This window comes from Podarcis pityusensis (assembly GCF_964106645.2).
Source record: "Podarcis pityusensis genome assembly, chromosome: 1".
Taxonomy (NCBI): Eukaryota; Metazoa; Chordata; class Lepidosauria; order Squamata; family Lacertidae; genus Podarcis; species Podarcis pityusensis.
The window spans coordinates 87,723,239-87,748,789 of record NC_138028.1 but is presented as its reverse complement, the minus strand read 5'-3'; the positions used below and the strand labels follow the sequence as shown (position 1 = coordinate 87,748,789).

The 25,551-nt window shown below is 43.8% G+C and overlaps 1 protein-coding gene and 1 long non-coding RNA gene across 22 annotated transcripts in view; one reads left to right on the top strand and one right to left on the bottom strand.

Annotated features, from left to right (window-relative positions):
- Positions 1–25,551, bottom strand: part of TNS1 (tensin 1) — a 325,241-nt gene that overhangs the window by 142,095 nt on the left and 157,595 nt on the right. Inside the window, exon 1 of one of the 21 annotated variants that reach the window (XM_081005157.1) lies at positions 24,088–24,123. The exons of the other annotated variants lie outside the window; for them this stretch is intronic. Coding sequence (XP_080861283.1) covers positions 24,088–24,108 — 21 coding nt within the window. The 5' untranslated portion in view covers positions 24,109–24,123. Of the gene's footprint in view, positions 1–24,087; positions 24,124–25,551 lie in introns of those variants that run through there. 21 annotated transcript variants of the gene reach the window in all.
- On the top strand, positions 334–10,618 carry LOC308479503. The gene is made up of 3 exons (XR_013987715.1): positions 334–368; positions 7,930–8,029; positions 9,887–10,618. It is a non-coding gene; the product is annotated as an uncharacterized lncRNA (long non-coding RNA).

The window sequence follows — 25,551 nt, the reverse complement described above, 5'->3', positions numbered from 1 at the left end:
TTCCTGTGTTTCCCTATCTTAGTAATGGCCCCAGAAATCTTCAAATAAAAGCTCCCCGTAATCTGCACTTCACCAAAGCTCTCCGGTGTCTGCGGCACTTCTGATTGTTGGCCCAGCATGAAAGCCACTGCGCACATGGAATCCATCAGCCTGCAAGCCAGACACAGAGCAGTGTTGATAGCACACCAGGCTCATGTTCCAGGACTGAATTTATGCAGCAGGAGAAGTGATGGAAAGATTGGCACATGCAATCCGAGCTCAAATAATGAAGTAGGTACATTGAGTGGCACCAGATATTTGGGGGAAGGGATTGTGTAGCACAACACAAATATTCTGCCCTGGACAGGAGCGCTTGTTCCACAGCAGAGGTAGGTTGTGAATTTCAGATATTTTAAAGTCAGAATGCTCACAAAGATCATCTGGACTAATGTCTCATCTAGCATGATCCAGTATTTCTTGCTGCTGTAGTTCTTTTCCAATTATATGCACAACATTTCTGTCCTGCTTTATTTAGTGGATACATTTATGCCAGATTATCTTCTGCCTTTGAGAGTGGGGGAGAGTTTGGATGCTCCCAGATGGAGATGTACTGTGGAATTTTTTCACACCATTTGCATGATGTCATCCTCATCAAAATGAATATATAAGAGCATCCACACCCACCACTGATGTGGATGCTTGTTACTGCATTTTTAATTTTTTGGTGGGTGGCTATGTAGTGATGCTTTGGTGGGTGGTTCCTACTGCCACAACTCTTATGAGTGCTTGCTCCTCCCATATGCACACCCTAGCCATTTTGTTCTAGCAGCCCAAATGATAAGAGCATGCCTGCTTCCATATGCCGATTACCGTATGCTGAAACACCTCTGAATTTCAACAACTCTGGAGGAACTGTTCCCTCAAGATCTCAACACGTGTGGGGAAATACTTTGGAGAGTGCAGTTGCAGTATGTGCATTGGGATTTTTAAAATAAAATAAAAAATACAGAGGACTTGCGCAAGACCTGTTTATCTGAATTTTGGTGTCATTAAGTATCCAGTCACTTTCATGTCTGGAATGTAGAAATTGAGCAGTACAACCTGCTCAAAAGAAATAGAACAAACAGGAAGGGAGGAGAAGTCACATTATATGTAAAGAATATGTACACTTGTGAAAAGATCAGTGACCTGGAGCGTGGAAGCCAGATTGAGGACAAATGAGTAAAAATTGTAGGGGAGAGAAACAACAGTGACCTGTTTGCTCTCAGAGTCGTTCATGCTTCCTATGGGGATTTTATCTATATGGCACTGATCTGGTGGAATGCTCTGCCACAAGAGACCAGGGCCCTGCGGGACTTGACATCTTTCCGCAGGGCCTGCAAGACAGAGCTGTTCCACCAGGCCTTTGGCCAAGGCACAGTCTGCCCCCCCCCCTCTGTAATCCTCATAAAACTCTAGCCCAATGGTTGCCATTAATTTGACTCTGAATTGATTTTAGAATGAATTGACTTTAGAATGTATTTCAATTAATTGATTGTGATTTTATGAAAACTGTGTTATTTTTAGTGTTGTTAGCTGCTCTGAGCCCGGCTTCAGCTGGGGAGGGCAGGATATAAATAAAAAATTATTATTTTATTATTATTATTATTATTATTATTATTATTAATTATTATTTATATGCCCAGAATGGGGAAAGGTAGCAGAGGTTGGGGGAGTAGTGACTGAGAGGAGGGACCAAGAAACATAGCATGGAAGCTGAGTGTTCAGAAGCTACACACAATCAAACACTCTGACTCTAGGAGCACAACAGCACTACCTACCCCACACTCTCCTAGCACCTTATAAAGCCTTGAAGACGTGCTCTCTTGCAGTGGGGGGGGGGTGCAGTGCTGATGGAAAGCAGGCTGCATGTGGCTCCCAGCACATCTCCTGCCAAAGTGCCGGGCAGAGGCAGAGCACCACGGTGCCGAGATATTGTGCTATAACTCATCTGGTTTGGAAGCTCTGCCCATTCTCATCCATCAAGCTTCCCGTAACTCTTACCCTCCTTTGCTCCATGCCATTCCTGGAAAGCCAATCTCAGCTCTGCTCCATTTGTTCTTGACTGCTGATTCCTTCCCTTATATAGATTTTTTTTTTCCCCTTTAGTGCTGGGAGGGGAAGGAAAGAAATGCACGGGAAATAATGTTCCCGTGCGGAGGAGGTCACTGGATGATGCCATCACCTGACTATTTGAAGTTGTTCAGCTGGGAATGCTTTGGGAGTGAACACGCAGCTGGATGAGGGCATGGTAACTGCTGCTTGTTTGTTTGCTGAGAAGTGCTCCGTGTGGAGCCAACAGGCATGTGATTCCAAGCCCTGTGCGCAGCGTTAGTGAAATCTGGCATCCACGTTTTCCAACGGGTATTGGCAGCAGTGGAAAGGAAGGCTGTGAAAACAAGGTCCTGGAAAGCCTGCCTTTGAGTCCAGTGTGTAAAAAGAACACACCCAAGTGAAAATCGTGAGCGTTTGCTTTGGGGTGCCCAACTTCTGGTATGCATGAAGACAGACATGGGTCCCACTGAGATCTCTCTCTTTCCGTCTCATACATACACAAACATGCACGCCCCAAAGATCAAACCTAAGCCATGTTTAGCCCAATAGCTTTGTTTTCCACAGCGACTATCAAGATGGTTGAAATTGCTGTATGTATATAACCACAAACTAGCTAGGTGGGCAAGTGACTGAGTTACAATGGCTTGTCGCGTATTCATCTTCCTTATAAACTACAATTTTATGCATTTTGGGGGTTTTGAGGGTGAATAAGGATTGCTAACGTATCACTGAATGCAATGGATATTACATGTGAATGTTAAGTCTTTTAATCGTATTTATTTCAATGAGACTTGGGAATGTGTTATCTAAATATTCAGTAGCTAAAGCTTGCAGTTTCAGAGGAGACAAAAGTTTTCTCAGCAAGAAAGTGGGTGGATCAGGAGACCAACAAGAGAACATGTTCATCTAAATACAAAGAAAGGTGTTGCTGATTATTACTAGTGTTTCTAGAAATGTGCCTTTGCTTCTGCTTCAGTCAGAACTCAGCGAAAGAAGTAGAACAGACTTGAGCAATGGCCAACTGAGTTATACAGGCAGATTACTTCATGATGGATGAGGACTGGGGGTGTGGGCAGATGAGTGGGAGCTGTTTTATATGACCATTGCCCATAGTTCCCTCCTCTGCTTCAGGAAGCTCCTCTGGTTTGAACACTGCTGGCAGACATCCCAGTGCCTTCAAGTCACAGTGGATTGTCAGGTCTGTTTCTGACACAAATGCAACTCTTCCCTATGGGTTTTCCCCCTACCAAATGTTTTAAACGTTCCTCCTGGAATGTCATGTGACCATAACAGACTAGAAACTTAGACCAATTGGGAGTAGAGTGGGATAAAGTTAGACCAATCGGGAGGGGAGTGGGATAGTGATATTCAGGGGAAATTCCTCTCTATAGGAAATGCTCCAAGTTATGAATGGCTCCTGGAGATAGTGGTAAGTTCCCCACAGTCCTTTTGTTTAGAGCAGGCTTCCTCGAACTCGGCCCTCCAAATGTTTTTGGCCTACAACTCCCATGATCCCTAGTTAGCAGGACCAGTGGTCAGAGATGATGGGAATTGTAGTCTCAAAACATCTGGAGGGCTGAGTTTGAGGAAGCCTGGTTTAGACCTCTCTGACAATTCTGCGGCAGCCAATCCATCTTTTTACTCACATCAAGCCTCTTTGGCCTTTTCCTGCTGCTTTCATGGCGCTTCTTCAACATGCTTCTCTTGTCTCTGCCCCTCTCAGCCACTTTTTCACTTAGCTTTAATCAAAGCTTTATTACAATTTTTAACAGTGTGGATCAGGGATATGGAAAGAAAATGACGGATGGGCCTAACTAGACAAAAAGTGAAACACGTGGCAGCATCTGACACGTTTCTGTGGGTCATTTATTTAAATATCAGCACTGGGGAGGCAATTAGGGCACTTGTGTGCACCAATGTATTTTTTAAACACTTTCCCCCCATGCCACAATCCTGATAACAATCTGCCCCCCCCCAAAAAAAAAATACTGCTGTTCTGGGGTGCTTCAAGTGGCAGAACATGGAGAATGTTTGAAGGACTCACAAGAAACAAAACAAGCCAGAATTTCCAAGCACGAGGGAAAGTGGAGGGTTTTTGCTTACTGCAGATTTTTGATTTTAAAAGAGAAGGGAAAAGGAGTTTCCCACTGGCAAGTGTTATGGAAAACTGCCCCAGATGTTGCTCAGTGGTTGGTCCTTCAACCCAGTGAATTTCCTCAGGCTTCGCTTGCTTTCCCAGAGAAGACATGGCCAGCTCTGCACAGTCTCCTCCCTAGCTGGAAACTCTGGGAAATGCTGAAAAGCCACCACTGGGAAAAGTAAAAAGAAGGGAACAGCAAGGACACTGCCCCCTCCAAGTAAGCAATCTGATGAATTCCTCTGAGTTTAACTAATACTATTTCCCTTCAAATTTCTGTATGCCCAGGTTCTCCATCTCTAGACAGACAATTTTCTGTCTGCCATGTCAGTTCTGCATGCTTAAAAATTCAGGTTGCTGACTGGGTCAGCTGCAAAACATACTGTCCTGATGAGAGAGGAAAAACACGCAGAAGCTATCTTTGGGATATGTGGATGTTAAGATCTACCATTGCAACACCTGAACATTCCCTCAAAAATAAATGTTCAGGGAGCGTTCTTCCACTGAGGAAAAAATGCCGGTCTTGCTGAGCAACATTACAACCAGGAATGAGTGAACTCTCCATAGCTCTGCCTAATCTCTTTGGGATTGCCACCTACAGCTCTAATGCAGTCCAACGTCTCCAAGGCACATGCAAGAGCTTCTGTCAGCACAATTATTTCTATACAATGAATGTTCTCCTGAGGCTCTGGGGAGGGTCTCCTTGCAAGCCAGGAGGACTCTCCAGGATGCTCACAATATACACGCTTTTGGTTACACGTGTGGAGTCCTGGAATGCAACCTCTGTGTAAATTAGGAGTTGCCTGTACTATCTGAGCATATCACACCAATTTTTGACCAACTACACTGGCTTCGAATGTGTGAGCCTTATGCAGCTCAGGAGCCCAGTACCTCACAGCACATCTCCACCTGAAGGAGCCTGTGCCCCCAACACTTGATTGCTGATATCTTACTGCTACTGTTAGGGAATATTGTTTAGTTGATTAATTTTATGGTGACCATGTTTATTCATCTGGGAGGGGTTTTGATTAACGAACTGAGAATTATTTATACAGCTACTTGTAGTTGATTGCTGCTATTATGTTTTTAAATTGTATAGGTCCTTTTTGCATTTGACTGGCATCATTTGTTTGATTGTAAGTCACACTGGTGTTTTGTACAGAGTGATTGATAAGTGATGTAAACCATTACCATCTCCTCCTCGCCACAGACTGTGTATGTAATGCTCCTGCTATGCCCGGGTGCATTTCCTCTACAATTATGAACCATCAGTTTTATTTTGGGGCCAGCTAGATAATTTTATGAGGAAGTCAGATTGAATGGCAAAACATATTCCTGGGCATCCAAACCACTGTATGCAGAAGAAAGTGACCTTCAACATAGAAGTTGCTCATTCCTACTTTAGATCACAGTCAACTTTTTAGTTTAAAAAATAACCCTAAACTATGGACTGTCAATTATTTAATGACAGAGTATACTGTAATCTTCGGAAGTGATCCAAGGAACAAAAGTAATGAAACTAAATCCCAAAAGAGAAGAGGCAACCAGATATTGTTACATTTAATGTGGATCTCTCTATACAACAAGCCAGCGGCGTAGCGTGAGTTGTCAGCACCCGGGGCAAGGCAAGTAATTTGCGCCCCCTAACCCGGGGCAAGGCAAGTAATTTGCGCCCCCCCCAACCCCTAACCTGCCGATCTGAGTCGAGTTGCTGCTGGCGCTGCCGCCCAAACCACGCCGCTTGCCCGGAGGAGGAGGGGGGCAGAGAGGCGAGGAAAATGCAACATGGCCCAGCAGCTGCAGCAGCAGCAGCGGAGGCGGGGCTGTGAGGAGGGGCTGCCTGGCACGTCCTCCGCGGCCCTGACGCGCGGGGCTGAGAGCCGCTGCCTGCCGGACGCCTTCAGCCCGGGCGCGCGCACAGCTCGTCGGTTCCACGAGACATGGGGCTCTGCTACAGCCTGCGCCCGAGGCTCTTCGGCGACTCCGGAGGCAGCGAGCGCGCCCCCCCAGATGTTGCGCCCGGTGCGGCCGGCCCCCCTGGCACCCCCCACGCTACGCCACTGCAACAAGCAAATCAAGCATGAGTTCCTCAGAAATGAAGCATCATTTGGGCACTTTCTAAAACCAGCTCTCTTCTTAACAAATTTGAGCTGGACAGTCCAACTGGCCAGAAGATAGTTCAGCTGTTCTTTCCTAACATCCCAAGAGCTGAACTAAGAGAACTCCAAGCATGCAGAGCTGCTTAACATAAGGAAGTGATCTGCCACAGAGATCACATCCAACTTCCCTTAGCACCTCTCACTAAATTATCCAAATACACCCAGTATATATGTGCACTTCACCATATTTTTGAGCAGCCAACTGATTCACACTCAACAAAAGCACACCAGTGAAGCTGGGATAAAAGGTGCAATATTCACTCAACATTAATTAAATTTGGAAAATGTAGGATTTAAAGAGTGAGAATTCCTTTCCCCAGCTGACTTCTGTAGCTAGTTACTAGAACACTTAGCACATCATGTTGAAAATCCGTGATATTTCTTCCTCCACACTGGGAAGAAGGCTCTAAATATTGTGTTATATTTTTATATTCAATAGGGTATATTTTGAACCCTGAGGTACGATAAATAGTGTTAAGTCATCACCTGTATGGATAACCCTAATTTACAAGGGGAAAGCATTAAGATTGGTGTTGTTTGCAGGTAGCATCATGTGGGCTACTGAAATTAAATGGGAAAGCAAACAGCTGCAAACACGTAGCAAACCCCAATGTAGACAAGCCCTGAAAGTCCTAGCAGCATCTGTTATATATTTGTGTGTGTGAATTGTAGCTGGGCCCTTTATCTTAGAGAAAGGAAATGGCAAGTTAAGGCAACACAGTGCCTTTCAGGAATCCCTGGATGTCAGTGAGTGGAAGATACTTTGCATGAAAGTATCTCCCAGGCAGATGGGAACCGCCTTTACAGCTTTCCTTCCTGACACACAAAATAAAGCTGTTGCGTCTTTTCCCCAGTCTCTGAACATAAAATCACAGCCCCACCCATGCCTTAAGCCAACACATTATTTGAACTTGAAGAAAATGAATAAAATATGCAAGAGAATAGGATTTAATTATATTTTTTAAACAATATCATGTAATATAATCCCTGCAACAACATTCTGCTCCAAGCCCTACTGGGGAAGAGTGGGGTGCAAGTCCCTGTTAGTGAACAACAAATCCATATCCTGAAGTCTCCTCTGATTGTTGATCAACAAGTTATATGTTTTGGAGTGCAAACTCAGATGACTAAGTCAAGGGAGCAGTACCCTGTGCTCAGCTACAGGATGGGTGTGGTGTGGAAGTCAGTCAATCCATAAATATGTTGCCATAACTCATTAATTCACTCCCATCTCTTCCAAAAACATACAGTGGTACCTTGGTTCTCAAATGCCTTGGTACTCAAATGTCTTGGTTCCCAAACGCCGAAAACCTGGAAGTAAGAGTTCCGCTTTTCGAACTTTTTTCGGAAGCCGAACATCCGATGCGGCTGTCAGCTATTGTTTCTGGAGCGCCTGCACTAATCAGAAGCTTCACCTTGGTTTTCAAACATTTCAGAAGTCAAACAAACTTTGGGAATGGATTAAGTTTGGCGCTTTTGTTTTTGCTATTTATTTTGCGTTTTTGTTTTTGAGGCTTTTTTAGTTAATTTGTTTTTGTGACTGTGTGGAACCCATTTCAGCTACTGATTGATCAACTGACTGACTGACTGACTGACTGATTATGTGACTACAGAAATGGATAAAAGCCCCCCATCCTAACAATGACTGTCATCAGTGCAAGTAAGAATTTTATTTTATTTTATCATCTACAATACTGTCTTATTTATTTTATAGTACAGTGCATTGATTATTGCTTTCATTTTATGGTCTCGTTAGATAGTAAAATTCATGTTAAACTGCTGTTTTAGGGGTTGTTTTTAAAACTCTGGAACGGATTAATCCATTTTGCATTACTTTCTATGGGAAAAGGTGCCTTGGTTTTGGAACACTTTGGTTTCGGAACTGACTTCTGGAACAGATTAAGTTTGAGAACCAAGGTACTACTGCATTAGCCACTTCATGAAAAATTCCTGAGTCGTGCTATGTGCTAAAGTTAGGATGCATTGGCAAAAACTTATTGCCACTGTGCTGCTTGACAGTTTAAAAACTGCATGCAGGATTTTCATGTACTTATTATATTTGCTTCTTGCATTTCCCCACAAGGAGGTCAGGTAGCCGCCATTTCAGCCTTACAACCTTGTGAAAGAGGGCAAGGCTGAAGGAGAGAAAATTGCCTGAAGCCACCCAGTGAACTTCATAGCTGCTCAAGGTCTTGGACCCATGTTTCCCATTCTCAAATCCAATATGCTAACTTGGACAACACATATTGATCATCAGTGGCAACATAAACATGGACTGGGGTTTAGGTGGAGTTCACATTCTTACCTTATCTAGCAATAATGGCCTCTCCCTCAAAGAGGGCCAAAACAGACAGAATGATCAGAAAGTAAATGATATTCCTGAATTGTTGAAGCTAAACAAGTCTCAGTCCAATCAGTGTCTAAACAGGTATTGCCTTGTAGTCCAGGAAAGTGTATTGCCAGAAGAACAGGGTATAAGTGTAATAAGCAAATTATTTTCTCCTTGGTATTACTGTTTTTACGGGGTGGAGTGCAAAAAAAAAAAGTCCCAAAGGGCAGCAAACCTTCAAAGCTGGCTTATTCTTTCCTTATAGGTCAAGATACTTTGGTTCAACAAGAATCCAAAAAGGGCACAAATGGAAAATGTTTTTATATGCTATTATGTTACATGCACGGAACTGGAAACCACATACATTTCGCATGTGGGCCTTTCTATGCATTTTACTGCAGCAGTCTCTAGGAATCCTATTGCTACGGCATCCTTATGATCAGTGGATGAAGGTTTGGATGATTCCAGTGCTAGGATTGAGGAAGCCACACATCCAAACAGTGGAAGCTGCTGCAGCTGTCTACAAACGTAGCAATCAGGAAGAATGGGTAGTTTCCCATTGAGATAAAGAAAGAGGTTAGAGGAATCAAATTCTGAGCACACTCCTACAGCAAGTGCACAAATACAATATCAGTTAAAATATGCCTTGTTATTAGTTTTGAATGGAGTAAGAGTTTCAGAGTAAGAATGACTGGGAAATGGCAATCTGCAACACGGAGGAGCAAGTCAAGAACAAGTGGGTTTTGGGTACCCAACCTCAACACTTCTCCCTACCCTGGAAAATGTGAAAATAAGGGACAGTTTCATCCCCACTTTCACTTTACACACACACACACACACACACACACACACACAAAGACACAAACAGAGAGAGAGAGGTGAAAGCTTGAAATATCCAAATGTTCAACCCACCCTTAGCCAAAACTGAAAGTTCCTGTTGGCTTTCCACAGATATCCCCTTTACACAGATATCCCCAACATTTGTCTGCACAACAGCTGTCCACTGTTCCATCAGCAGGATGCCACAATCTCTCACACTAAATTCCTTTGCAAAAGCCCAATGATCTGCCACTATCTTATTTATTTTTTTCATACACGATACATTTTCTTACAGCCTCGGATAATCTTCTGTTTATATAACACAAGTACGGGATGTTTCTTTTGCATTAATTTTTTTTCCATTCACAGACACAAGTTTACTTGGCTGTTTTCCCCACGAAAACAGAGCCTGTACCTTTCACCGCGATCCCAAGTCTTCAAATGCTCAAACGCTTGAATTCGTGGTCCCCGCTCAGATGTACAGGAGAGAAGGAACGGAACACTAAAAGTGGATCCTCAAGAAAAGAAGGAAAGATGATACACAATACCCTGGGGATCAGGAAAGGAGGTGCATCATCCACAGAAAAACACTTAGGGGTATCCTTGTATGTCTTTGTTACCTATGAGTCTCAAATCTGCTCTGTTGTCTGGCTCATGGACCTTTTTCATACCCAGCTCAGGGTTAGTAGTCTGAGACATGGATGGTTTGGCTTGAGTCACAGGGTGAGTCAAAGGCTTGGGATCTTCAGAGGCTCCCCAACCCCTGCCAGTTCTTAGAAACACCACATCCCCAGATGATACACTGGATGGAACAATTAAAGCAATATGCTAGGAAGATGAGAACTGCTAGGCTCACACTTTATCCAGCTCAAAGTTATCAGGAGCTACTGCTGACCAACAAGCTTGGAAGAGTCATCCTTTCTCTTACACATTTAGATCTCTTCACCAAATATCAGTACTTTCTTATGTCTCATGATGTCATTCCAGGAGTGTAGGGTGGTGGCGGCTGTCAGCTAAACTTCTGTCATAAGGAGCCACACAGCTGCTGCTGCTGCTGCTGCTGCCACCACCACCACAAGCAGCAGCAAAACAATATGTCTAAAGCCGTATCAAAATATCCTGCCCGACTTTATTTAGCAGGGTGGGAGGAAACTAAAGACATGAGGGGTAAGAAAACCTTTATGAGGTGGTTGAGGTTCCCACTCCCCTTCCACTAATCTTTCTCATAGCAGCAAAATACTTTGCAGTATCTCCACATCCTCCTGCCTGGCCATTCTTTCTGAATTGCCCCTGGGAGGATTCTAGGAAGTGCAGCCAGCTGGGAGGCTTCAGAGATGTCAGAGTGTCTCGCATGAAGATAAGACGATACACATTTTTAAGCAAAAAAATGTTCAAAGAGGAAAAAGCGCCCTTGGCTGCTTTGTAAAGTTAAGGTATGCACCAATCGCCAAAGTCCCCGAACTTGTCAAAATCTAGGATGCCTGACAATCTTTTTTTAAATGAATAATAATATGCCTTTGGTTAATACGGTATATGACAGAACAACAGAAAAATGGACCACACATTTTGTAGGGGTGATTTTCTTTTTCACAAAAGGGGTGTCCCTCCAGACTTTGTTGAACTGCAGCTCCCATCATCCCTGACTGTTGGCCATGCGGACAGGGGCTGAGAGGAGCTGAAGCCCAACCACATCTGGAAAGCCACAGGTTCTCCATCGCTGCTATAAAAATGGGTGGCGGCAGTGGGAACAAAGCCACTGCCGCCACAGCAAACAGCCTATTGAAACAATTTTGCACATCCTAACCCCCATAAAAAATGGTAGCAAAGAATGGTATTGGAAAGCCAAGTAAGGAACCCCAGCACACCCGCTGACCCGCTGGCCGGTATTGCTTGAATTTCTTTCCCAAAGACCTAGGTCTATTATCATATGTGTCTGTCATCCACAGAGGGGAGACAGGTTTCAAGTGTTATTGTGTACAAGAAAAACAAACCAAAAGGAATAAACCAAAGATAATAAGGTTTTGTTGACTGCTGCAGAAAGCATCAAAATTTTAAAATTTCATGCAGTTCTTTCAATAGATGAAAAGGAAGCACTTTCAAGATAGGGGGTGGGGGGTGTATGAAAGTGTCTACTGGAACACAAACCCTCTTTGCAATGGAAATATTTTTTAAAAAACTATTTTTATCCTAGCATTCTCTGTATTGTTTTGAAATGTTTATCCAATTGCATGCTGCCCACTGAAGAGTTCAGAGAACATCTGGAAGCTTGCATGTGGCTCCAACAATCTAAGTTGGTCCAAGCAGAAAGGCAATTTTGCCTGCTTTGTATGTTAAGAACATAAGACCACCTCTGCTGGATTGAACCAAAGTCCAGTGTTTTTACCAAGATGCTGACAGAATACCCACAAGCAAAATATGAACACAGCAGCACTCTCCCATGCTTCAGACCAAGAGATTAAGCACTGTCTACTGAATGCTTTATTAACTTAAAGTTGCCTGAGGACACTCGCCCACACAGAGAGCATCTGCCGAAAACCTGGGTCTGCCCTTCCTTGCCAGACATGCTCAGCAGCTTTATTTTGGTGGTAGCCATGCACTACTCAAACATATTTAGATTCAAATTGACCTGATTGTGGCCTCTGGAAGCTGGATTCTTTCCAGGTTAGGTTCCTACATGCTGGTGGGGAATACGTTTCTGCTGGAGGAAAGTGAGTGGGCTCATCTGAACTTAGACCTTAGTGGGGAGACATGGAGGATGATGTTTAATGCAATGTGAGCAGCAGTTTGGCTACAGAAACCTTTGCTTCTTTGGTTACAGAGCTTCTGGTCTTTGCATTTAAACACAAGCTCTTTGCACCTGTGGGAGAGAAGCCATGCTGATCAGAGTTAACACAGCACAACATCTAGGCTGTGTACACACTCCCATTTACTCTGCATACGCAGTGCGCTCCCACTTCTGGTTTGGGAAGCAGTATACGCACAACCTTAGTTGCAATCCATATTGTAATCCTTATCTATCCTGTCATTTCTTATGAAAACATGCATTTTGATGCATTTTCTCACCAACCAGAACAACCTAGCTGTGTTTTCAGCCAGCAATATTAGTCATAGTCACAAGGTTGAACTATCTGCATGCTCAAATGAGAGATAAAAAATAGTGTGTGTAGGCAACTGGAGCACGCAACAGCAGATCAAAATCTCAGGACCATCACAGGACCATGAGACTCCCCAGCTGCAGTACAAGATCATTAGTTTTCTGCACACTGTGATAAGCCCACAATCTGGTGCCCAGCAATGACAGAAGAGGGGATGACCTGATTCTTGTGTGTTTTAAAAAAGAGATAAGGAGTAACCACAAAAAATTATTATTAGCCTAGAGACAGAATTTATCAAGAATTTTGGCAGTGGAATGCAAGCCCTAACATTTTATTCTAATTGAGAACAAATGACTTTACCTGAAAACCAACAGAAAAAGAGAAACTATTTTTCATTTCATCCACAAACACTATTAAGAAAAGGCCAGACATTGCTTCCACATTTGCCCTTTCTCTGGTTTCCATCTTTTGTTCAATCACTTTTTAAAAATGAGGAATCCATACAATGCCATTATTAAATCATTACATGCCCGGGGGGGGGGGGGAGGTTTGCGGCAATTTTTTATTTTTATTTATTTATTTTGCTATCAAATAAAATGACAGCAACAACTATTTGAACTTTTAAGGGATACCGTTCATTTAAATTGAAAACCTCCTGTTTGTGGGTTTAGCTTATTTTATTGCTTCCTTGGTCAGCACCGTTAAAGGATTAATGTTGAATTGCCAGTTATTGAGCCAATTATTAGACCTCTGTACAGCAGTTTCTGACCAAGCTGCGGGAGGCAGTGGAAGACAGGAGTGCCTGGCGTGCTCTGGTCCATGGGGTCACGAAGAGTCAGACACGACTAAACAACAACAACAACAACAGCTATTTCTTTACTCCTTCCTCCATCTTTTCTTCCCATTGCAGAGAACAGTGTTGTTTTGCTACCAAGGAGGCGGGGGCAGGGGGGAGAAAGAGATTTAAAAGAATGGGTAGTATTCAACAAAGTATTGTTCAGAGTACTCCCGTTGAAATTAATGGACCTAAATTAGTCGTGTTCATTAATCTCAATGGGTCTGCTCTGAGTAAATCTCAGTTGAATACCACCCAATGTAAAGAAATGAATAATGTATGCAAATCAAGAAGTCATGTGACAAAAGGGGGCAATTCAGCACTAGACCCCATGCCACATTAACCAGGGTGGCAATAAAACAGCTGAACCTGCAAACAGGAATCTTTCAATTGTCATTGGAAAGAACCTTTACTGACTGGAGCTTGCTTGTGAGTAGATATTACAAGAGGATCGTATACATGGAGAGGGGAATGGCTAGTTAAATTAGTACTGAATTAATTAAGCACTCCATGGAAGCACTGTTTTTAATTGCACTTCCAGCTAATTCTGGAAAGGCGTTGCCTCTGCAGCAACAAAGGGCTCCAGAGGGGAAGCAACCAGAGTTGCAAAGATTGATGGAGCCATGTGGATTTCAAAGAATTCTGACTGAGGACCCAGGAAGCCTGAGGGTCCTTGGAAGATTATTGGATCAACCATGGTAACTGTGCTTCCCTGAGAAAGGTCACGTCCGCACCATACACTTTAATGCACTTCCCGCAAAGAGTCTTTGGGACTGTAGTTTCCCTTTGGCAGAGATACAATTCCCAGGACTCTTAACAAACAAACTACAGTTCCCAAGATTCTTGAGGGGAAGTTGCACGCTTTCAATGTGAACAAAGGCTATTTGCCCACCATTTCTTATCCATGGTGATGTGAGGTTCAAGAGGCCTTAGCCAGCGCCCTACATGAAAGGGATCCTTGATACAAGGGACCCTTCAGCTACTACAAGTAAGCAAGCTTTACTGAGAGACTCTGAAATGTGGAGATGAATGCCTTCAGGAAGCAAGGAGTATTAGTAAAAGGCTGGATTATGTGTATTCCTCTTGCCTTCATAGGTGCTATGAAGCACAGAACATGCATTCCAAACCAGAATCCTACTCCCTAGGAATCTTCCCATCTACATTTTTTCCCCAAAAAAGGGAATTTTCTAGCTTTTATAATGTTGCAAGAAAGTCTGAAACTATGCAAAGGCTATGAAATCAAAAGAAGCCATGGAATGGGCTTCTGGTGACAAAGGAGTGGGATGTTCTGTTCTTGGAACAGCTCTCCTGTTCCTCACCTTGGCGTCTAAACCTTGACCCCCAGGGCTTACTATTTCCCACCCCAATCCATTTCCATCCCCTTTCTTTGGTCTTTTATTGCACCCGATTTTGGCCATATATTCCAACAAGAAATACCCAATGAAAAAAGGAAGAACAACCAAGGCAAATTCGTGGGAGGTAGATCAATGCCAGGTAGAAGCAACCGCCAAATCCATTAACTCATCTAGAACTGTCTCTCTCTCTCTCTCTCTCTCTCTCTCTCTCTCTCACACACACACACACACACACACAAGCACCCATGACCTGGACTCTCTTCATGATTTCCATGACCCACCAGTTGCAGGTCAATAATGCAATCAGCTAAGAGTTATAGCTACAGTAATAACATCTATACTGTCAAATGCTCTGTTAGTAAACCCAGCAATAAACTACCAGTAATGCATTGTATTGTGGAACTGTAAATCCGCTGCATTCCTTATGCCTTATTTAAGAAATACAAGCAAGCTCAATGATGCCGCTGGCATCTGCGATCATACTTGATCATACTTCTATCTGATCTCTCCCACCTTCTTTCCCAAGTATTCAGTTCCTATCTGGCTCTAACTTGTCCTGCTATGGAATCTCAACTCCCTTCTGGTCAGCTGCTGCTTTATTTATTTAAAAGCCAGGATGACTGATAAAATATCAGTAGGGCTTGAAACACTGTAATCTGAACTTAAGAAATACCATTACAAATGACATCAGGAAGTTGCATATTTATAGCCTGGTGTTTGTTCCAGATCAGATTTGAAGAGATTACAAGGAAAAGCAAAAATGTCTCAATTTTTTTTCTTCCCTTCTTGCATTTTTATTCTTACTAATCTGCCAGGGCAGCCTCACTTACTAGTCCACCCTCCTGGATCTAAGGTTAAGCAAAGGGTCTTTCTGGCTCACATCTTTATTACCAGGATGAGAAATTCTGCCTGGCTGACAATTCTGCCCAGAATGCAGCAGAACTCTTCATTCAGGTCTGCTTTTCCCTCATCACCACGGCCAGGACTGTGTTGATTCAGATGAGATTATGAAGATCTGTGATTTGTTCTCCCATCCTTTCGAATGTTTACAAAAAAAAAAAAAATTAGGAGAAGGGATTTGGTTCAAGTCCATGGCACACGCGCGCACACACACACACGAAAACTTGAGCCACATTCACTGCACAGTTAAGCTGAGGTGTCTACATTTTAGACAGCCATTGTGCATACATGGATGACAGAACATGTACAGGTGACAGCTTCATGGACAGGAGTTTGGGGGTTTGTAGGGGCAGAGAAAGCCTTGAGTCTTGAGGGGAAAGGTGGGGTATAAATATATATATAATACCAATACCAAACAAGTAATGTGCATTGAATGAACCTCTGGTGTGTACAACAGTGTGCAATTGCAACTTGAAACACAGTGGAAGGTGGCTAATGTGTACATAGCCTGCATTACCAATGGGGAAAAACCCTTCCTCAAAATTACTTGCTCATGTAGGAAAAAATATAGGAGGGCACTTCCAAACTGTCACTATATATTCAGGTAGGGTTCAAACACATACTGGCAAATTCAGGCTATGCACTTATAGCTGAAACTCTGACACTCCTCTAAAAGATTGGACACTTTGCAAAACTGGAAGATGACAGTAAAATGCATTTGTTTGATGCAGCATCACTTGACCTCCCTGTAAACAAATTAGAATGAATATTCAATAAATAGCTAACTTCATCTAATCTCCCTGCAAACAAACCAGGTTGAATGCTCAATAATAAACAGGTGACCTGGAAGCAACCTCACCTGCGTCAGGAGGTGCTGCTATTGTCAGAACCACCCCTCCTTCTCTAGTCTCTAAAACAAACCAAGAGCTATAAATCCTGACCAGCAGCTGCCAGGGTTTTTGCCTGTTTGCCGCTTGTAGAATGGGGGCCAGGATAACAAACCTCTTGAATACTTCCTAAAAACCTTCATTGTTGTGCCCTTTTGAGCGAGACGCGGCAAGTGGCAGCTTCCTACTTACTGTTGTTTGCACAAGGAGAGGATTTTCATTTGCAGCTGGGCCTTTCTGTTTGCTGCTGTTGGCTCCCAGGCCTAAAAAGGCAAAGTTTACAAAGCTCCTCTTTGGGACTCATAGAGGGTGGCGCTGAAAATTGGCTGGAAACCACCAGCTTCGAAGTCGGCAGAAGATCTCCTGACCCCAAACCTGCTGTTCCGCCCTGACTTTTTGCCTGAATCCACTCCTCCACAGAACCCTGCCCCACATAATCCCATGTTTACGCACATGGCACTCCAAAAGAATCCTGGCAGCTGCAGTTCTCCCCCCCCCACACACACACAATAACCTACAATTCCCAGTACCCTGAACTAACTACAGTTCCCAGGATGCTCTGGGGAAGTCGTGTGATTTAAATGAGCTTCAGATGTTTCATGTGGATCTGCCTTTTCCTTCACATTTAGGAACAAGGGGGGTCTGAGCATGACTTACATGGGAGCACGCTTGCCTGCCTTTGCACACATATGCTTATTTATGCAAAATCCAAATGGACTTACTGACATTTATACACATATTTAGGCTTAAAAGCTGACCTAGCCATAAAACCTGGGGCAGTTCACATAAATATTTACATAGGGAGGGAGAGGGTGGGGGAGAGTACAGCTTCTCTCCTACATTCATTTCCTGCCCCTTCAAGTGATTTCCCAGGCAGACACAGTGACATCAACTTTTAACAGCAACTGTAGTTGTTCCCTTCAAGTAAACCTAGCTGCATAAACACTATATTCTTTCACCCAAAGAATTCTGGGCAAGATAGTGTATCCCTCACCAAGTTAAAATTCCCAGCAAGCCTTAACAAAGTACAGTTACTAATATGGATACAGTACAAGTGGTCTAGTAAATATTTTGATACACTCATTACTTTTATAGACTTTTTTGAAAGGCTGCTAAGAACTATGGTATGTACACACTTATATTTCAACAGATCAGAAGCCTGTGTCTTTTCCAGAGGTCAATACAAAGATAAATCCAAATTACACCCTTTTCCAGAATTTCAAATCTCAACATATGCTAGCAAAGCAGTTAATGTTCCTCTCACCCAAAAGGTTATTTTTTACCAGTCAGCTAGCTGTGAATACTAACTGGTACACATGATAAGAAAGCAGGTAATGCTCTAAAAAGCAGCTACAAGGTGGGAGTTATGGGAAGCTCTCTACCTGGCAAACTAATTCTAAAATGCACATGTGCACCCCTGAGTTTTTACTTTTTGAAGAAAATGTGAGAGAGAAGACAAAGTCACCTGTAGATTTCTGCCTGCTTAGTATGCTAATCAAATTCCCTTTGCGCCAACTCTCCCAGCTAAACTCATCTAGAGTTTGCTATGTCTGCCTGTCTAGATAAATGATTTACCAGCTTTTATTTTTTCCCTGGCAGCAGCTGCCAGCTGACATCTGAAGATGGTGGGGGGTCTAATCTACAAACACCTGCCTTACCTTATGGGTTTCACTTCCTGGCCTGCATCCTATTTTCCAAGCTGAGGCATTGACCCCCAGTAGCCAAGGTCTTGCTCAGGATGAGGGTGGGAAACCCAAATTGACTTCATCCACTTATTCCAGGCCAGCACACAGCCTGAGGGAATCCTACTTATGTCTGCAGCAAAGACAGGTTTTACCTGTCACACACACGCAGAGCCAAATCCCAGACTAGAATTGGCCACAGCGGTGAGGAAAAGGCCAGTGCAAAGTTTGATGCCTTTGACCTGTCATTTACCCTTCCACTAGGTTTTATCTGTTACTTTTCAGATGAACAAGAGTCTCCTGTCTCTGGCCTTAGGCTTGAACAAAAATAGCTGCTTCCCAGGCTGGCTGTTTTAGCGCATTCATGTTTAGCATTCATGCTACATTGTTTCAACAAATGTTAAGCTAATCTACTGCATTCACCTTGAGCTGCCTCCACCAGGGTGCTTTTTCCAGACATCTTGAGTTCCCATGTTACAGAGCTGATCTACAAACACCTCCAGCCATGTGTTGCACACACCTACCTGCCACATTCTCACCTCACTAAATGCATCTGATAAAGAAGTATGTAGCTGCCAATGGAAATTCACATAACGATAAATCAGCTGGCCCTAACATTACTCCAGACATGGCTACCCTCATGGAATTTTCCAGGGACTGGCACCCTGACCCCCCAGTGAGTGCTTGTCAATATTCCCAAGTATAATGCAAATTAGTCACATTGCCTACAGCACACTTCTCCTTCACACCATTGCTTAAGTCCTTCATTTGCTGTCACCGAGCCATAACTTGTTACCCTTGGCTTTCTCTCCTTCCTTCCCTCTGCTTTCTTCTCCAGTGAAAGCTTCTTGGGGCAGAGACCTGTCTTTTGTGTTTATGATGCACCAAACCATGTACACTGATAGCACTGCATAAATCAGAAGAATAATATTGTGCTTCCTCCAATTGTCCTTTATATCCTCTAGCACTTTCGTAATGCTGGGAGTCCTTCAGTGAGTGAGCTGTGATCTGCTTTCAAATGTTTGAACCAACAGTTATCAGCACACTGGACTCCCAACTTTGTTCCTGGAACTCCTTGGTGCTAGCATTCACAAAACATATGTAACAACGAAGCATGTCCATGCTACAATTAAAAAAATAAAATTGCACCAGGAAGTGCTGCTTTTGCAACAAACAGAAATGTTGCCAAGAACCCCTTCCAAGAAAGCAGAAGCCTGTAGCCAACTTTCTGATGATGCCAGACCCAACAGCTCAGTGGCAGTGTACGCCTATGGTCTCCTCCTCCCTTTCTAGCCTGGGACGATTTCTTGGATCTATACAGCCTAATGGAAACCCAGGCAGGGAGTCATGGTCAATCCACCCAAACACCGTTCAATGACTCAGCACAGCCTTGCCAAGCAGTCTCAGTAGTGCCAACCAGCGTGCCTGTTAGCCACCTGGTTCTCACCCTGGGCGTGCAAAAACAAACAAACAGTGCACTCCCAGACAGGGCCAGGGTAACGGAATGCATGTACACATCCCTGATCATATTAATATAGTTCCCCTCCATGGCACCAGGCCTGATGCACATGTTCAAAAGTGTTGACAACACTGTGTCATGCGAGAGGCTTCACCTTGAAGCCCCAATAACCCCCACTTCTGCAACACAGTCTGGACCTGGCACAGTGGAAAATTAAAGAACTCATTTCCTGCCCCAGCAAGTTTGAGATGGCAGAGGATTCCTTCTTGCTCGGCAGCTCTAGGAACTGATATCCCTGCTCTGTCCCCATCCCAATTATTTACCACACCTGTCTCAAGAGAGGTATACTTATAGCCTTTTTTATGCTTGTGCAGAAGTCCCAGTATTGACAGGTCAACAAAATTATTCAACAACACACTGGAGAGGCACAATGCAGACAACAGTGTCTGGAGCGGCTAACGGGAAGAATGGGATGACCCAGGGATAGCCTAGTGCAGTATGTCCAAACAAGCAGAAAATAATAAAAGACACTTCCCAAAGAGTTCATCCAGTACCAAGAAGTCTCAGTGTGTCTTCCACAATGAGAAATGTTACACCGAGACAGCTTTTGTTGAAAACAAAGGTGCCAGGTAATGGCTGAAAAATGCAAGGGTCACACACCACATGGATTGCCCAAACCAAGAGAGTTTCCTTGCCAGTGTCAGCTGTCACAAGGAGTGTGATGCTGTCGCACAGCAACATTTCCACAAGTCTCCATGTGGTGAGTACTGGCTATTTGTGTGTATGAAGTACACAACTGGAGACCTGAAAAGAGTCAGTGTGGTGCACTGACTAGACCAAAGTGTCTTGATCTGGAGGGACCCATGCTCACCTCCACAACTAGCCATGACCCTCTCTAGGTGATATTGAGCCAATCACCATTTCTTAACCTAACCCTCCCTGTGGTAAAATAGGGAAAAGCCTCATGTATTGCCATCCTGAGCTCCTTAGAGAAAGGACGGGAGAAAGCCATCTCTACAGTGGGAGAGAATCCATTTACACTCCCAGCAAGAGAAAAACAGAACCTATGGATACACATAGAGATTAGAGTGTGAAAAAGCAAAAGAGCTGGAAGGCACAAACATTGTATGTTGAAAGGGAAATGCATACATTTAGCAAACAAACAGCTTCCTTGAAGATATAGATATCTATGTATGATTTCCCAGAGTGCATCTGGGTGGGCAGGGAGGCATTACGGGCTCCGATACTACTTAGTTATTGGCATCTGCTTAGTTACACTTGGCAGTATGTAAGCACAGCGCTGCCTGCAAAACTCACTTCAACCTCAGACCAAAAGTAACTTGCTGTTATTAGATCTCAACTAAGATATTGCAAGAACCAGCAGGCCTGGGAAAGGAGGTCTGTCTCCAGAGGCAAATACCACTGGCAGGTCTCAAACATCTTTAAATGCCAGGCCACCCCCATGTAGAAGACAGCAGCCAGTTGCATGGTTTACACCTGGTGGGAAAAGAACCAAGGGGACCAAAAAGTAAAGAAAGCAGTCTTAGAGTTCATATTTTCCAGCTTTGAGCAGAAACTAGGATGGAATTGATTAGGCTTAGGCTCAAGTAAAGAATATAGAAGTAAGATAAGGTAATTGTTTTCTACTATGTGAAAGAGAACAGAGATCACTTGTTTTCTGCAGGTGCTGAGGATAGAATAAGGGGGAACCGCTTCTCATTTTAATAAGGTGCAATTCAGGCTTTATGCAACACTCAGAAATGTCTGCAAACATGGATATGTCCCTCACTGAAGCTACTGTTTGATCTTAACACAGGCCTTGGACTTATGCAGAATACATTGCCAATGTCTTGGGGGAGAGGTGGCAAAGAAAGTGAGAAGGATGTCTAAGGCCAAGAGGGGCAGGAGCAAAGAAAGAGACTTAGAACCACAAGGGGGTGGGGGCAAGAAGTTGCAATGTTTAGCTCTTTGACTTCAGAGCCTTCATCAGTACAAGCAGTCAGAAGAATTCACTCTTTTTCTTCTACCGTTTTGTAAGGACTAGAAATTATTATCTTCCATTATATGCACTGGAAGTTTTTCTAAAGGACGAGGTGGAGGAGGACATGGGGAAAGGGCTTATAGTCTCATTAAACCAAATAATGTTTCAGTTTGCTGATTCTGCACTGTTATACAGGTACACATGCCCATGATTAAATTTTAACAGATGCATTTAAATGAAAGTGAAAACGTTTAAAGTGCAGACCCAACCTGCTCCCTGCTGTTAATGGCTGGGAGGAAGAGGATTGTGTGTAACTGCATCCCAAATAGCCCCCATCAGTGCAGAAGAGTGCCATCATTTGCCATGGGTGAATGGAGGGCTCCACCACAGCAGAGACTCCAGTTTCACCCACACAGGCTGAAAACTGTGATTCTCCCACCAGTAATAGTAATCAAAAATCCCCCATACAAGGTATTTCAGGAGAGGGGTGCCAGTGGATTTGGATCTGGTTGATCCACAGTCCTCCAAAACCCCCTAAAGAGCTGATTCTCATGGTCCTCTGCTTTGCCACCCTGGATCTGGCATAGTGAGAAATTAAAGAACTCACCCCCTGCCCCAGCAAGTTTGAGATGGAGGATTAAAGAGATTTCTTCTTGCTCGGCAGTTCTAGGAACTGATATCCCTGCTCTGTCCCCATCCCAATTATTAACCATCTATCTCAAGAGAGTAGAGTGCCTTCTAATACTTAGGGCCCTTTTTATGCTTGTGCAGAAGTCCCAGTGTTGACATGTCAACAAAGGTATTCAGCAACACACTGGAGAAATACACAATGAAGACAACAGTGGCTAGAGCAGCTAATGGGAAGCATGGGATGGTCCAAAGAGATAGCCAAGGGAAGTCAGTCCAAACAAGCAGAAAATAAACACACTTCCCAAAGAGTTCACCCAGCCCCAGGAAGTCTCATTAATGTTACACCCTTCCACAAAACAATGCCCCAAGCACACTGCTTTAATTGCCAAGGCAGATTTATTATAAAGAACTCTAGCCCTTTGTTAAGTGTTTTGCTGAAGCTTTCTCCCCTCAACCCACCCTAGAAATACGGTGAACTCCAAACATGGGTTAAAACCACATAGCTGTCTCACAGCATTCCTCCTATGCAGGAAGACTGGCTTCATGAACACATCTACAATGATTTGGGGGAAAGGTGCTGGTGGCACTGTGGTCTAAACCACTGAGTTTCTTGGGCTTGCTGATTGGAAGGTCGGCAGTTCAAATCTGAGTGATGGGATGAGCTCCCATTGCTCTGTCCCAGCTTCTGCCAACCTAGCAGTTCAAAAGCATACCAGGGCAAGTAGATAAATAGGTACCGCTGCAGTGGAACAGTAAACAGTGTTTCTGTGCACTCTGGCATTCGTCATGGTCCTCCGTGTGCCAGTAGTGATTTAATCATGACCCAGAAAGCTGTGGACAAACACCGGCTCCCTCGGCCTGGAAAGGGAAATGAGCACCATACCCCATAGTTGCCTTTGACTGGACTTAACCGTCCAGGGTTTCTTTACCTTTACCTTACACAGGTCCTGTCTTTTCAACTATAGCTTCATTTCTCAATTACTATATGTGCACTGGTAAGCTAACGTGCATGGGTTTGGGAGGGGGTTGGTTTTTGCCTAAATGTGGGTACCCAGTCACCTGCAAACAGTGCCTGCTTGGACAATATGATGGAAGATTTACCTTCCGTTTACCTTCCCCGTTTACCTTCCTTCCGTTTACCTTCCCCGTTTACCTTCCCCGCCGGAGCGGTACCTATTTATCTACTTGCACTTCGGTGTGCTTTCGAACTGCTAGGTTGGCAGGAGCAGGGACCGGGCAACGGGAGCTCACCCCGTCGCGGGGATTCGAACCGCCGACCTTCTGATCGGCAAGTCCTAGGCTCTGTGGTTTAACCCACAGCGCCACCCCTGTCCCTAACAAAAGTATAAAACCTTGCAAAAGAAATTGTCTCTTTATTCAGCCTTTCTCAACCTATGGGTCCCCAGATGTTGTTGAACTACAACTCCCATCACCCCTAGCTAGCAAGGCCAGAGCTCAGGGATGATGGGAGTTGTAGCCCAACAACATCTGGGGACCCAAAGGTTGAGAACAGAGGGTGCACATCTCCACCCAGGACCTGACTAAATCTGAATTGGGACCATAATACAAAGCAAATGTCCATCAAATGTTGAAGGATGTGGTATACTGAACTCTGTTGCTGAACGCACAGGAATCACTCCAAGCAAAGCTTGACATGTTTCTGTTTAATTGACATTAATGCAACATAAACCACACAGATCAGAACTTAAAAGCCCATCTATCTCAGAAGGATTTTAGTGTGCTTACCCTTTTCTGAAATGTGTCCATTGTTTGACTGTAGTTGAACTTTTTTCCATATAATGTTTGGTGCTCTTGTGTTTATCATTGTGCCTGGGCTCAGAGGTTGTAGTCACTGATGTTGATTTAGTGGATAAACATTGAACATCTCACCACATACCTGCATACCAGCCTGTATTAGTGAGTCCTTCTGCCTGAGAAAAATGACCCCTTGGCTAACCTCTGTTGGGTGAGGGATTCCTCCCCCTGCAACCTAGAATGCTCTCCAATATGCCCAAGATTCATGTCACAACATGCAGTTACTCCTAAGCTTTTCTCTCTCTAACATGTACTATGCACAGACTGCCTGGAGCTTGTTGATTTCTGTAGCCTCCGGCCGGTCATGAGAAGCTTCCGACAGCGGCCTTTGTTTTGCTTTTTTTGTAGGATGACGCATCCATTTCCAGGCTTGCAAAGGCTGTTTCCTTTTTCAAAGAACAGATTGCGGACCAAGCCTAAATCCATCTGTGCTGAAAGCTCTGCTCAGAGTGTGAAATCAAGCCAGACATACCATTGCGTTAGCCTAGCTTTCTCTTGGACTGTCAAGCCTCTCTTGATAAGTCTCCTAAGAAAAATCAGAGCATCTGGGGTACAGCACGGATACTTGCCATGCTGAGGAGATGGAGAAGAATTCTGGATTTCTGCAACTTGGGTTCTTGAATTTCATGCCACCAAGTTGTGCTGGCATTCATTAACCAGAAGAACAATTACTGCAGGACCTGACATCGAAGGCAGAAAGAGACGGTGCCAGCCATGGATACCCCAGTCTGGAAAACGGTCAGAATTATCCCATCTCTTTCCTAACAAAACCCTCACAGAGTGTAGACATTGGTGTTAAAGGCTGGAGTTACTGCTCTCTGGATAGAAGGTAGATTGGGAGAGCTTTACAAAAAGATTGCAAATATGCATTGGATAGTGGATCCCTGCAGCCTGGTTAATGAAGAGCTTCAGTTAAGACTTAAAGCAAGGAACACAAACCAGAGCTGAAATTATGAGCAAGTTTGAATCCATGTGCTTTGAGGAATTATTCAGTAAAAATCTGGACCTGCAGCTGACTCTGACTTTCAGCTGTGACAACTTTAGCTCCTTACAATTGCTACTAAAAATCAAAGCTAATGTTACCTGCAGTTCATGTGACATACTGATTCTACCACTGAAGTGCTTACTAAATATATGAACATGATACCCAAAAAAAATTCCACAATCGCGCATAATGAACAATCAATGACAAGGATCACTTCTGCTCTGATGGTAAAGTTAATCAGACTTGGCAAGTGATGTGTGTACATGTCTCTATGCTGGGGATTTAGGAAAGTGGTCAAATCTGAATTTTGCTGTACACATCTCCTTCCGATATAAAAGAACGTCACCCTTTTGAAATCTAACTTTAGCACTTTCTTCTGATTGCTGCCTGCAAACGCCTTACACGCTCCT